Raw genomic sequence first — 15072 nt, forward strand, 5'->3', positions numbered from 1 at the left:
TTGGCCAATCTGGAAGAAAAATTTCTACACGATGTACTACTGAATAGAGGGAAACTCGTGTAGCTTTAAGTAAATGTTGTGAGACCGTGACTTTGTGTTTTTCATTGTTGTTCGTCTGTTATGAATGTCACTCGTGTTTAATAAATAGATTTCTATCAATATTGCGAATATTTGTTACGCAGTCTTGACCGTGTACGATATGGAGTTTATTAACTTGTTTAGAAATTCATAAGCTATTCCAGGCGATAGTATTTCGTTCGTTTCTTAAGTTCATCACAATTGGTCGTTGTGCCGACGAATATCAGTCTTAAAAAAAGTAATTTAATAACTCTTTTTCTCATTTCTTATATTAGTTATTTTTTTTAGAGATATTTAGATAATGCTTTAACGTAACAATTTGCCCTTTAACAAGTTTTTGACGATATTGCTGGTGAACTGGTGGCAGCTTTACGCTAAGCTAGATACATACAGTCATAACTAGTGAATCATGAAAAAATATTTTCAACTTGTCTAAATGTAATTAAAACGTTCTTAACTTGCGTTTACCACATTTAGCTTTCCGTGACTTGTGACTTGAATGGTTTGGTGGACGACGATTTACTTGAAATTAGGTTAATTGCAAATGGTTAACAAGCAAATGCTTTATTCGAAGGACTTCATCATTTGGGTTTGGTTTTTTTAGTTCATATTTTTGTTTGTCGTTCCAGGAAGGGGAATTGCTATTTAAAAAGCCTGCAGTTGTTAAACTACTCTCTAAATTTATTTTTGACTGCTCCATCTATGCATACAGAAATTTTCAGATTCCTATGGGCTACTCTTTGAAAACCAACACCATTTACTAATGCAATGAATAACCAACTTGTCTGTAATTGCTGTATTGTCTGTATTGTGTAATTGCAATGAATAACCGTGGCTGTCAGAGAGTTTCAATAGAACAATTAAAATTGTCGATCTGTCTAAATGCCCAGAGACCTTATTAACTTTACTTTCATGGAAATGTTATTATATACAATATACTCTTGATTGAAAAAATTAATCATCAATTTTCGACATCGATTAAATTCTAATTTTCTGCTAGGTATACGGGTATGTTGGAAACGGTCAGAATAAGGCAAGCAGGATTTAACGTGCGTTTGACATATGACGAATTTATTCAGCTTTACCGAATATTATTACCCAAGGGACTTCTTAGCTCACAATTAGATGTCAGGCATTTCCTAGCTACGTTAAATTTAAATCGGGATAATTACCAGTTAGGTAAGTTAGAAAATAACAGTTTTTATTATTCTCTAAATAATTCATCATTTTCTTGCCAGGTGCCACAAAAGTCTTTATGAGAGAGTCAGAAAAACATAAACTAGATTCTCGGTTGCATCAACAAATTATGGCCGGTATTGTGCTGCTTCAGAGGTGGTTTAGGGCTTGCCTGGAAAGGAGGAGATTTTTACGAATGAAGGTGAGTACAAAAACAGCATTTTTAGCATAAATTTTTTTAGTAAATAACCTAATTCTAGTTAATCAAATTAAAATTTTTATTATTAGAAGATTAAGTATACTTATTTAAGTTCCAAAAAAGCCGTTTAGATTTCAGCTTAGAATTAAATTAAGTGTTTTCTTTAACAAGAGGAAACGTTTAAAATTCTTTTAAATTTTTTGGAACTTGCTTTGGCAAAGTTCTTAGAAATTCTTATGATAGAGCTATTATTTCTTTTTAACCTTTCTCTACTAAATGTACCAAATTCAGTTAAACTCTTTTTCTCTCCTCATCTTAAATTGACATTGTTTGGAGCAAAAATTGTTTAAACAAGTTAAAAACTGGGTTGGGTTGGATTGGGGTAAAAAGTTATTAACCCTTTAAAAACTATACAAATTTTTCAACTTGTTATTTCATGATCATAGTGATAAATTGAATTAAATTGACCGCACTAATCCGATTTATTTTACTTTCTATACACTCAATTCTTGCTATCATTTTTTTGACTAATAAATGTAAAAACATTGCTAGTTATATATTCGCATCTTATTACTCAGTAGACGAAGTACATTCTGTTTAGTGTAAAATAAGTTTTTTAAAATAAGAAGGCCATTTGTAATTTTGTTTAGTTTCGTAACTTTTACACTTGTGGATCCTTATGTATTCTGTAACGAAATAAGCTAGAATTCTAATTTTAATGGTTTTAAATTATTGACGGTTTTTGTAGTGTTATAGCCATTATGATGGCCTACGGCAGATATTAATATATTTCTTACGATGAATATGTTTTATTGTTCTATCGGACTTTTCCGGTAGCCAAGTCCAGCGTATAACTGACGAAATTCAATCAATTCAGCAGAAAGTTAAATACGATAAACTCTAGAAACTACTAAATAAAAAAGCACGAAATTAAGAATCTGGGTCTGCACTTGCATAGCAGTTTATAGTTTTTTTTATAGTAGTAGCACAATCATAATTTTGTGAATAAAGCTTATCAGAAAGTGGGTTTTACTGTTTTTAACTCAAAAAATTGAAGAAACTTAAGGATAATTAGAAAATCCTAATGACATTGTCTGACCCATTTAGAGTTTGGATCAATAATATGGTCATTTCAGGTACAATCTCATCATGAATATTTTGAGCATGTACGAATGTGTCCCTAGATTTTCCCACATTAGAGAAAACAAAATTTACCCATATGTGATTTCTTACAATGCTGGAATCATCAGTTTCATAAAATTTAAGATAGAAGAGACCTGTGATTTTCATTTATTACATTTTAAAAGTACCAAAGGTGCGCATTTATTCACTTAATTAATTTGTATGTATTTACAGTTAATCTTAGATAAACCGTGAGAGGCTATTTAGTGTTACGGCTACATTGGAATGTACTTTAAACTAATTTTATTTATTAATGGAAATCTTTTTTACAAAAATTAAATAACAGTAAATGTACAACATGCCTTAAAAGCTATACACATTTTATTTTACAGTTGTTCTAGGCTCTTATTCCTTGATATAGTGATGTAACTTTTGATAGTGACAGTTTTAACAGTGATGGACCGATTTGGATAGGACTTTAATTTTAGTAATTTTGAGAGAAGCGTGATTATTTTTTTTTCTTTTTATTTAGTCGGCTGTCGTGATGTTGCAATCGTACTGCAGGATGTATTTAGTACAAAAAAGGGTGAGGCAGATCCAGGCGGCTGTCAAAATTCAGAAATTTTGGAGGAACTACAAGGCCAAGGAGTGGCTTAGGAAATTAAAAGCTAGCATTATACATTTTCAAGCTCATTGTAGGGGCTTTAAGGTTCGACAGATGATTGGCATGGGCCATTATCATAGGAAATCACAAGTAAAAAATATGCTGTGTGGGTGACGGTTATTTCTCAAATTTGATTTTACAGGCAATAAAAATGGGTCCTCCGGGTATTAGTGTTAAGAAATTTAGCTCGGATGAAGCGTTTGTCAGTAAGGAATCGAGTCAAGAGGAATTAAGGACTGGGCCAGGCGAAAAACGTTTCAACGATTCAGACGAGTAAGTACTAAAAAACGTAGCAATTTACTTAAAATACGTTATTTAAGGCCAAATAGCATTTATGCTTTTTCATAGCCATTTTTTTCGGCATGATAATGACTTTAAATTGATGATTTGACATTAGGTCTAATTCCCTATTTATTTTAGGATAAATTTAATTCTTTTACTTTTTTTCGACCAAACCACAACTTTCTTATTTCGGCCTTTGAAATCTCATAATAGCTACAATAAACTACTATGAGATTTCGCATTCTGTAGCTGAGATGCTATGAAGACTCTAGTTTGTCTTGACATAAAAAATCCATACTATTTAGATTGGAGATCTGGGTGGCCACGAGTGTTTGTTCCTGTGCTATCCGGTCATAATTTTAGTACTGACTTAAATATTCTCTTATCTGGAGAGTTTACATTTTCATATATTCTTTGAACTTAGTTTGAGAATCTTCTTCTGTTCAATGTATTTGGTAGATGATAAGGCTCATTTGTATTATGATCCATAATTCTAACCCATATCTATGATATCATTCGAAATATTCGGTCAAATGCCTCAGGTTGCGATGGCATTTCGTTACAAATGCTACACCTTTGTTTGCCACAGATTATTGACCATATAACAAATATTATAAATTCTTGTTTAGAATCAGGCTACTTTCCACAGCCTTGGCGTGAGTCACAGGACTTGCGCCCTATAAATTGATTGCCAATAATATTGAAGGTCTTGGAAAGAGTTGTCTATGCACAGTTGTCATTTTATCTTACTGAGAATAACATACTTCCACCTAAACAGTGTGGCTTTAGAGAAGGATTCAGTACAGCTACCACCCTGTTGAATATCATAAACAACATAATAAGGGTTCTCGATGAAAAACTGGCCGTAATTTTAGTTGCCTTAGATTATTCAAAGGCTTTCGATGTAATCGATCATGACTTGTAAGTCGCCAAGTTAAAGTTTTATGGTTGCAATGAAGTTGTTCTTTCTTTTTTTAAGTCCTATTTCTGGAATCGTACTCAACGAGTACGTGTCAATAACAATTACTCCGATTCGAAACACATAATTTCGGGAGTTCCTCAAGGATCGATTCTAGGACATCTTTTACTCTTGCTATATACTTCCGATCTTCCTTTTGTCGTAAAGAGCTCTGAGGTGTACCAGTACGCTGACGATACTCAGTTAATTCATTATTTCGATCCAGATGATATAGAACAGGCTTCTGAAAGTATAAATAGTGACCTAAACTTAATCTTGCGCTACTCGGAAGAACACAATAAAAATATTAATGCCAATAAGACTAACGTATTACTTTTTGCCAATAAAAATCGTCGTGCTAACGTTAGGAAAAATATATACTTTGAATATGATAATAACCCCTTGGCTTTTACTGAGAGCGTCAATATTCTAGGTCTAACTATTGATTCTTCTTTAAGATTCCAAGGACATATTAGTGCTGTCTTGCAGAGATGCTATTTGCGTATGCGTTTGCTCTATGCTAACAAACATATTTTAAATGTTAAGACGAGAAAAAAACTTTCAGTGTCGTTGGTGTTATCCATTTTAAATTACTGTTTTATCGTTTATTATCCTTGTCTTGATAAAATAATCTAGCAGAAACGTGTACAAAATACGTGTTGTCGATTTGTTAGTAATTTGATCATGTGTCCATATATATCTATCGATTGCAGTGGCTAAAAATGTCATTTCTTTTTAATTTTCATTTTCTTACATTTATGTATCAGCTCTATAAAAAGCAAAAGCCAAAATATCTGTTAGAAAAATTAATTCCAGGAAATGCGATTCATGATAGAGATGTAAGACATAAGACTCTGACATTGCCACACCATAGCACTGTAACAATTTCTCTCTTTGCTCACGTAGTTATACTTACATTGCCGTAACAATTTATAATCGATTTAGACCTAATTTTTCAATTTCATTATCTCGCTTTAAAAATGATTATAAAACTTCGTTCTTGGAGGAACAATTGCACAATTAGTTTTTTTTTCTCTGCGGATTTACAAACGTATTTAATTAGTTTTTTTTCTCTTCATTTGTTCTTTTGATTAATCTTTATATTTCTATTACTGCTGGTTTGCCAAAACATTTGTAATTATTATTATTTTTAGGGTTAAGAGATAAAAGTAGCTTTAGCTAATATTCGCCTTTTTGGGCAAATGTAATGTAATGTGCATTTGATACCAAATAAAGATATATTTATTATTATATTATTTATTATATAGTTACAAAAAATTCTTCTAGGTATTAGAATTTTATGATCGCATATGGGTTTTCTTTGGTACAGAAATTATTGCTGTCAAAATTTCATATAGCATATAGAAAAATTAGGTTCGCCTTGAACTCACTTATGGAATCAAATTGAGGACGTTCGGTAATCCGGATTCCAATTTTCATTGCAATATAGTGGGCCTATAAGAGCTAGTTTTTTAGTTTCAATTATTGCGTTTAAGACTTTCCTTGGGTTTTTCAAATCTTAACTTTATTTGGATACGGTTTTTGGTATAATCATCTGGCTTCCAATGGATTGCGGTCACCAAGTTCGTAGAGGTATTGCATGTACTTAGCATTTATTATATTTGCCACGACAGTTTATCCAAATTATTTTGAATTTTCATATTACAGTTTACAAAATATATATTTTGAAAAATTTCTCGATATTTTGCACACTAATTGATATTAAACCGCTGTTTCTTATATTATCTCTGATTTTCTTATATAACAATAATAATAATAAGTCTTTTATTTGCCACTATTTACATGATACTATTTAACATCTTAAACTATATCTATTTACAAAATTGGCAAAAAGGAGGTTAAAAAACAATTTTAAAAAGATACAGGTTTAACCCCCTGTGTAAAGTAAATTACAAAACTCAAAAAGAAAAAAAAACAAAATAATAAGTCTAAATTATCTATAAATATACATATTTACAAAATAATACCATATTATCTATATTACTCATAACACAATCCTATACTAATTCACACACACGCCATACACATATATGTATATTAACATTACTAGTGTAATAACAACTACTATAGCAACACAATAACGCTCAGTGCGAAATGAATGCGATAAAAATTTAACAGGGAAACGTTCTATTCTTGTAAAAATTTCTTATAAAAAAACTTAAATCCGCCTAATGATAATTTTTTGAATCTTTCAGGAATTTGCTTATATACGATATATACAGTGCATTTTTTTATCTCGGGTCATAGGGTTTTACGTGTAATATTTTCAACCCCATGTTAGAACCTGTTCTATTTAATCGATAGGATTGAAACTTGGAACAAGTGAAGTTTAAGTTAACAGACTTTAAAAAATCCCATTATTTTGCAAAAAAATTTGCGAGAAACCTATTTAAAATACGTTTTTCTGATGAAAAAGTTTGCTTTTTCTGCACCTCGTAACCTTCATTACCTTTACACTTCAAAGCAGGTAGACAAATATCTGACAGTGACACAAAATAATTTTTAAATTGCTCCATTGAAATTGTTCAAAAACTCTTTAAAATGTCGATTTACACTACGGAGGAACGTATTGAGATGGTTTCAAACTACATTAGAGGAATGTCGACGTAAGAAGTGGTAGATAATTTTGCCGTGTCTTATCCTAACCGTCCCGTCCCGTCTAGATCAACTGTACAACGGTTTCATGAAAAATTTATTACGAGTGGATGCATCGCCAGTTCTCACTTAAAACGAAAAAGAACCGAAACTGTAGTAGACGAAGAATTTAAAATGGAGGTATGCTTGGCCGTTGAAGAAAATCCAACAAATAGTTTTACTCAGTTTGCTGAAGTTACCGGAAAAAGTAGGAGTAGCTGCTATAAGGCAATCAGAAAAGAAAAATACAAATCTTTTAAAGTTAGAAATGTTCAAGAACTCTTGCCTAATGATTATTTTCTTAGAATGCAGTTTTGTGAACAGTGGATGGAACGAATTAACAACGACCCCACAATTACGAACAAAATACTATTTTCAGACGAAAGTACTTTCTGTACAAATGGTACAGTCAACAAACAAAATACTCGAATATGGGCGCGAGAAAATCCTCACGTCATCCAGGAAACGCATACCCAAACAAGACAGAAACTTAGCGTGTGGGCAGGAATTCTTGGAGATCGAATAATTGGACCATTTTTCATACGAGGGTAGCCTGAATACTGCAAAATATTTAGAATTACTTCAGGTGGAGGTCATTCCCGCATTAGAAAACGCTGTTCAAAATGGCAGGATAATTTTTCAACATGATGGAGCCCCCGCTCATAGTGCAGCGACTGTTACCGAGTTTTTGAATGCCACGTTGCCAGGACGCTAGATTGGACGTTTTGGGCCATCTAAATAACCGGCGCGAAGCCCCGATCTTTCGCCTTTAGATAACTTTTATTGGGGCTATCTATCATCGAAAGTGTTTGATATTGTTAGAGGCAGACCCAACAATATCGAAGAACTTCGTAGTAGAATTATCGAGGCTTCGCGTACCATTACTCCCCGGCAGCTCCTAAATGTTAAAAGACATTTCTACAACTGTCTGGGCTTTTGCTTGGCTCAATTTGGAGGTCCCTTTGAACAATTTATTTGAAAGGTTTTATTTGTTTATTGTTGATTTTTGAAAATATATTTTTGAGATTTTGAGGAAATTATTTTGTGTCACTGTCAGATATTTGTCTACCTGCTTTGAAGTGTAAAGGTAATGAAGGTTACGAGGTGCAGAAAAAGCAAACTTTTTAATCAGAAAAACGTATTTTAAATAGGTTTCTCGCAAATTTTTTTGCAAAATAATGGGATTTTTTAAAGTCTGTTAACTTAAACTTCACTTGTTCCAAGTTTCAATCCTATCGATTAAATAGAACAGGTTCTGACATGGGGTTGAAAATATTACACGTAAAACCCTATGACCCGAAATAAAAAAAATGCACTGTATATTAAATGAAAAAGATCGTTCGTAAAAAGACGTTGTGTGTAGCGGCGGAGAGATTAATCCTCTATGCCTTAAATTTAAGGAATGAACATCCGCTCGGAATCGAATTTTGTTTGTCAAATACGAGGGACAATTAGAATGAATTACCGAAGGAAATAAACTTCCAGCAGCATGTAACTTCCTTCGACATTCCATAGAGAGCCATTTGGTTTCACGCAGTTTGTAGCTTACCGGTTCGCGGCGACGAATACCGTATATAAATCGTAAACAAGATTTTTGAACCCGTTGTATTCTGTCTTTATCTGTTTGATCCAAGCATGGCCCATACACTACGTCAGCAAAATTAAAATGACTCAGCACTACTGCATCACATAAGTTTATTTTTTGTGATATTAAAAGTAAATGCCTAGATGGAAACAACCTTTTTAAATTTGCATAGCCTAATTGAATACATTTACTTACATGCTGTTTGTATCGAAGGTTGGTGTCAATATAAAGCCCCAAATTACGAAAACAATCAGAATGCGAAAGTTGTTCCGCAGAAGCCATTAAAATTAGATCTTCTTTAAGTGCTCTCCGATCCTTACCAAAAAAGTTTTATTGTTGTGTTTAATAGAAATAATAATCAATCGTTCCAGATCGTTATTAATTTTGCTGGTAGCACACAGAAAAAATGAAAAATAGTTGTGTATCATCTGCATACAAATGAGCTTTGAAATGTTTTAGGCAACTAGTAAGGTTACAAGTATAAATGCAAAACAAAATTGGCCCAAGGATAGCGCCTTGTGGTACCCCACACACCAGTGTACCTTCGGATGATACACCTTTGCTGGTTTCAACAAACGGTTTCCGGTTTGTTAAATAATTTTTAATGAGAGAAAGTGCATTATAGTCAAACCCCACATAGCTCAAAATCGCATAAAGCAGTTTGTAATTAATTCGATCAAATGCCCTGCTATAGTCTAACAGCACTAGTGCAGTAGATTTTCCACGATCAGTGGCATCAATTATATCATCTGTAATTTTCAAAAGTGCTGTTGTACAGCCAAACCCCGATCTAAACCCTGATTGATATTATGGTAAGATTTTGTGGGAATCAAGATACTCCCTTATCTGAGCATTCATTATCTTCTCCATAACCTCGGATAAAACTGGCAATATACTTATGGGCCTAAGATCATTGTAATCATTAATGTTTTGTTTTTTTAAAAGTGGATAAATCTTTGACACCTTCCAAACATCAGGAAAACAATTTTCCAAAATACAAGAATTGACAATATGAACTATATATGACAAAATTGTATCCACACACAATAGCAACATATCAAGATTTATTTGATCCGCGGTATAGCGGAATTTATTTTATTACTGTGATTAACAATATACCAAATATACAATGGAATCAGGTTTTCAAATCCTTTTAAATAGTTTTATCAATTTAAAAAGTCTTACGAGAATTTTAAAGTGGGAATAAATAAACTACTACTGATATGTAAACCACGAAACTTATGTGTTATATCTCAAATGAAAATCTTGTAATTTGTACTTATAACTTCCCCAATTAGACCTCTTGCTTTCTATTCATGTTTTTTTGTTTAAATAAATAATTTTTAGGAGTAGTGGAGTTCACGAGGACGATCTTGAAAACGCAAATCCAAATAAACCATTGCTACGATCTACCGTTTCCTTACCGATGGTTTCTCCTACCAATTACTATTACCATTCTGATATTGGTAGTTCTCCAACCATCAACAGGTACGATTTTTTTTAAAGAATTACAGTAGGAGGTAACACCGTAAACATTATAGGTTCGAACAATTTGACCAAAGGAAAAAAATCAGTAAATCCCATCAAACCATAGACTATTCGGATCTAGAATATTCTCCACGCAGAAAAGGCAGTGGCGAGTCTCTGGATTCACAGAAAAGTTTTGAGTCGCATCAGAGCATAGATTCACATTCTAGTAGCACAGTGAGAGAGAACACAAAGGTATTATGAATACTTGTATTTATCATTTATTAGGTAGAATATTTTATTATACCCCACTACAATTAATTAAAAAAAAAATAGTGAAAACCAGTGGTCACTTCAAATTGCAAACGAAGACTTCTAGTAAAATCTTTATTGGAATATCGGCCAAATTTCACCAGAATATCTCATGTCGAGTGTTCAATAAAAAAATGTTTGTTTTCTCTTATTTTACTTTCTTTTTATTTATGTGAAGTATAGTAGCATAATACCCGTAATTAGATACTACTTTTTAATATTTTATTGTTTTTAGGCTGATTCTTTAACATTGGGAAAACAGTGGTCCAACAGTAGTACGACGAGCGAAACCTTTTCGGAACCGGGTATAACGCGTTCTGCACCTCCTCTGGTTTCTCACAAGTTCAGTAGATTTGGCTCATCTGAAGATGGCGATGATATGACTCCTAAACCGCAGCTTACCCGTTCTCAAGCTGTCAATTGGGGAGCGCCTGCTATGAAAAAAGAAAGTCGGTAAGTGTAGCACTTAATATAACGTTGAATTGATTTAATGGAAAATTAGTTGGACTTAAAAATCGCACTGTATTGTTTCCTATAGATCTTTATATTAATTTATTTGAATATTTTCATCAGCGTAAAAGTATGATTATATTTGATTATTTGATTTGATAAACATTAAGTGTTGTATAAGGATAGTATTAATGCGTAGTATCCTTAAAAAACTGAAAAATGTTGCTATTTAGGACACTTTGACGTTTGAAAATTATAAAGCTAAATGAGGGTATGACACGAAAGATACGAAAGAATCTGTATTATTTTAGAGAAGGTATTTTTTCATTTATTTATAATCCAAAAATTTTATTATATAAATTTATATAAAAGTACAAAATAAGCACCTAAGTAACTTAATACTTGTGTATCCTATATATAAATATATTATTAAAGAAGTTTGTTGATCTTGACCATGTTTGGATTCCAGCTCTTTCTTAAAGTTCTTTAAATGAATAATTTAATTAGTCAAAAACTACACTACATATACATATATAAATATAACTGCCATCTGCTCTCAAAGCCATTTGCTACTACCAACAATAATAATAATATTAAAAAGACAAGATATAAAGAATTCAATATAAGGTAGAAAAGAGAAACAATTTGGAAATTAGTTGGTAATCTGCACTATAACCTATTATTTTTTGAGTAATAAAGTTACCCTAATAATGGCCTAAAACTATTAAAATTTTCATGAATATAAATCTTCACCTGACTGATTGAAGACTTTCTGATTTGTTATATTCTTAATATCAGAGGTATACTAATTCTTATCATTTCTTTCTTAAGGTGTATCACAAAGGAGTATTTAGAATCGATATTAATTTAATATTCGAGTTATTGATAAAAATAATTCTAAACAGAATTAACATGGAGTTTTTCCACCTTCTATGTTTAGTTTTAAGGAGAATCGAAAAGAACAGAGAAATTTGTTGTTAAATGAGTTTTGTCTGTTCTGTTTTTTTTTTCAGTCCTCAACTGGTCTCTCTTTTATAAATGCAACTTCTTGAAGTTTTATATAGCACATGTAAATTGCTAAATGGTAGTAAATAGTGATGATCCGATATCTTTATTCGATTAACCTTTTATCAAGACTGAAGCAATTTTTCGAATAAAGCTGAAGACCAGACCAAGTAAATTGTCTATGTTAATGGTCTAAGGTAACTTCTATGAATATAGGATGTGTTTATTAAACATGGTGTTTCATTAAGAAAGGGACATTGAGCAAGCATATTTTAACGCAAATAAATTTTATTGGCATTTAAAATATGCTTTACAATCAGAATACAGGGAGGTTTAGCAAAATATAGTTTTTTTAATTCCACATTTAAAATAAAAAATAATTGTTGTAAACAAATATAATCATAATTGCTTTAGCTACTTGCATCTTGGTACTTTTTTTCGGGGTGTGTTAGTATATTCTCTATTGGTGCTTTCCCAAGGAGTTTTGTAATATTTACTAATCGGCAATATCATTGTTCAACTTTTATAATGTTTAATCTATTACTTAGATATTCCGGTATACAGTATTGGCCATAATAGTTGGAACTTTTGAAAATTTATTATATTTTGTGTGCCTTTTAATTAGCATTTTATTTTCTTTTATAAAGTTGCTGTACACGAAAAACTAGTGTTAATTAATTTAAATGTTGACAAAAATTCAGCACCAGTGGCAGTTCGGAATAAAAATTTAAAAAAAGCTGGAACACAACAAAATACTTGGAACTAAATGATTTTTATTCAAAAACGACATAAAACATAACTTATTGAAACCATAATATTATAATTAATATTTGGTATGGTAACCCTTAGCATTAATTACTGCCTGCATTCTTCTGGGCATTGATTCAATCAAATTTTCAATTATTTGTCTGTCAATGTGAGTCCAGGCTTCAACAAGCTTATGAAATAGTTCATCAGCATTTTTGACTGTTCCAGATGCCCGAATTTTGCGATCCAGATGTGCCCATAAATTTTCAATCGGGTTTAAGTCTGGACTCTAAGGGCCGGCCACTTTAAAACTGTGATCTTTTCTTGGTCCAACCATTCTTTTACCAATTTTGACGAATGTTTTGGATCGTTATCATGCTGGAATACAAAATTTACTGGCATAGACTCAAATGTGTAAGGCTCCATTATATTTCGCAAAATATCCCGATACATAAATCGATCCATTTTCCCCACAATTTTATGTATTGGCCCAGTACCATACCAAGAAAAGCATCCCCATACTATCACATTACCACCTCCATGTTTAACCGTAGGTCGGATAAACTTTTTCTTTAGTCTTTCACCTTTCGGTCGTCTTACATGAAGTATTCCATCACTGGAAAACAGATTGAACTTAGATTCGTCACTGAATAGCACTTTTTTCCAATCTTGTACAGTCCAGTTAAGATGATCCATTGCAAATTGTAGGCGTAACTTGACATTTTTCTTCCGCAGCAAAGGTTTTTTTGCAGGTCTGTAGCTGTTAAGTCCATCAGAACACAATCGCCTTCTTACCGTTCCTGCAGGGATATTGGAAGGCTCACCTTCATTTAATTTTTGTAAAATTTTGGAAGATGACAAAAATGGGTCATTCTGGGAAATATTTAAAATTCGCCTATCTACACGGGCAGTCGTGGCTTTAGATCTTCCAGTGCTTTTACCGGGTACCACATTTCCAAATATACGATATTTCTTAATTATCCGTGACACGGTGTTCTTAGGAACGTTTAGTCTTTGAGCAATATTACGCTACCTAACACCCTGATTGTAAAAATCTAAAATTCTTTGGCGAATGTCGCTGGAATAGGCCTTGCCTTTTCCCATGGTAACACAAAATAAAATAAATAAAACAAACCCGCTTGCACACAGGTGTGTCAAAGACTGCCTGTAAAATACATCTTTTATAAAAAGTTACAAGCATTTTGTCCAGCACAAAAATTTAAAGTATTTCTTATTGTCTGAAACAAGATAAGGTTGAAATTCTAGTATGCTTTTTTGTTTACTTAAAATATGTTTATTAATTGGATGTACAAAAATAAAATATAAATTTAAAACATTGGAAAAATTTTAAATTTTTAAAAGTTCCAACTTTTATGGCCAATACTGTATACCGAGTATTTGATGCGTGATTAGGATTTTACTGTATTATATGATTATAATAGTAAGTAATGGTAAAACGAAAAAGCGATATAAATCGGTATCGGTCAAGAAGCTATCGGTTTCGGCCTAAAATTTCATTCAAGTCATTCACCAGTAAAAATTCATAAAAACAAACTTTCAAAATAAGTCGGAAGTTAATATTATTAACTCATTATATTGCCCTATAACTGCTCAAATCATACAAGTATCAAAATTCTATTTTTTTCTTGACATTGATCCCTTACTATACCTAGGACATAAGTGGTGGTAGGTAGATACGTGAAATTATGCTAACCTTAAAAGAAAATATAATGAAAATTTCAGTTTATCATGGTAGCCTTAATTAATAAAATCATTCATGACAGGAAGCCTACGCTTGATGCACATGAAATACTCGTTATTATTTAAAAATATAATCCCCAATATATTTTTTTATGACTTTTAGGAGAGAGGAGATTGTTGACTTAATCTTACAGAAAAAATACCAATATTCTAACAAAACTGAAAAATTAAAATATAATTACAAAGTAAAAAGTTCGTTTTACCAGCAAAACTTACCTCAAGAAAAATTTTTTAAACTTAACTGACTACATTATACCAAAATTTTTTAGGCTCATTTTTCCAGCAAACTATACGAGATTGTGAATGTTTGCAAATTCTGTATGGCTAATAAAGCATAATATTTCTAAAGCATGATCAAACACGATTAATAAGTTACTGGTAAATCTAATGATAACATGTGAGGCAAATTGTGAATGCCATTTTCAAAAAACTCGCCAGATCTGTTGGCTGGCTCAGACAAATACGTTTTAGAATAAAAAGAAACAAATATAAAAATGATTTTAAAGGATTTAAAACGCTTTATTGCAAAAGTCATGAAATCAAAACAAAGAGTTATGAAAAAGCAAAATAAAAATTTATATTTCTTTATATAATATAGCAAATTTTGAATT

At 31.9% G+C, this 15072-nt stretch overlaps 1 protein-coding gene across 4 annotated transcripts in view; it reads left to right on the plus strand.

The window, feature by feature from the left end:
• The window catches only part of LOC126745653 (unconventional myosin-IXa-like), a 101022-nt gene that overhangs the window by 49169 nt on the left and 36781 nt on the right, over positions 1-15072 (plus strand). For all 4 annotated transcript variants that reach the window (XM_050453604.1, XM_050453595.1, XM_050453614.1 and 1 more), the window contains 7 exons: positions 1079-1257; positions 1317-1456; positions 3108-3329; positions 3382-3512; positions 10067-10207; positions 10261-10441; positions 10734-10951. In XM_050453604.1, coding sequence (XP_050309561.1) covers positions 1079-1257; positions 1317-1456; positions 3108-3329; positions 3382-3512; positions 10067-10207; positions 10261-10441; positions 10734-10951 — 1212 coding nt within the window. The remainder of the gene's footprint in view (positions 1-1078; positions 1258-1316; positions 1457-3107; positions 3330-3381; positions 3513-10066; positions 10208-10260; positions 10442-10733; positions 10952-15072) is intronic.

This window comes from Anthonomus grandis, chromosome 1, assembly GCF_022605725.1.
Source record: "Anthonomus grandis grandis chromosome 1, icAntGran1.3, whole genome shotgun sequence".
Classification (NCBI taxonomy): domain Eukaryota; kingdom Metazoa; phylum Arthropoda; class Insecta; order Coleoptera; family Curculionidae; genus Anthonomus; species Anthonomus grandis.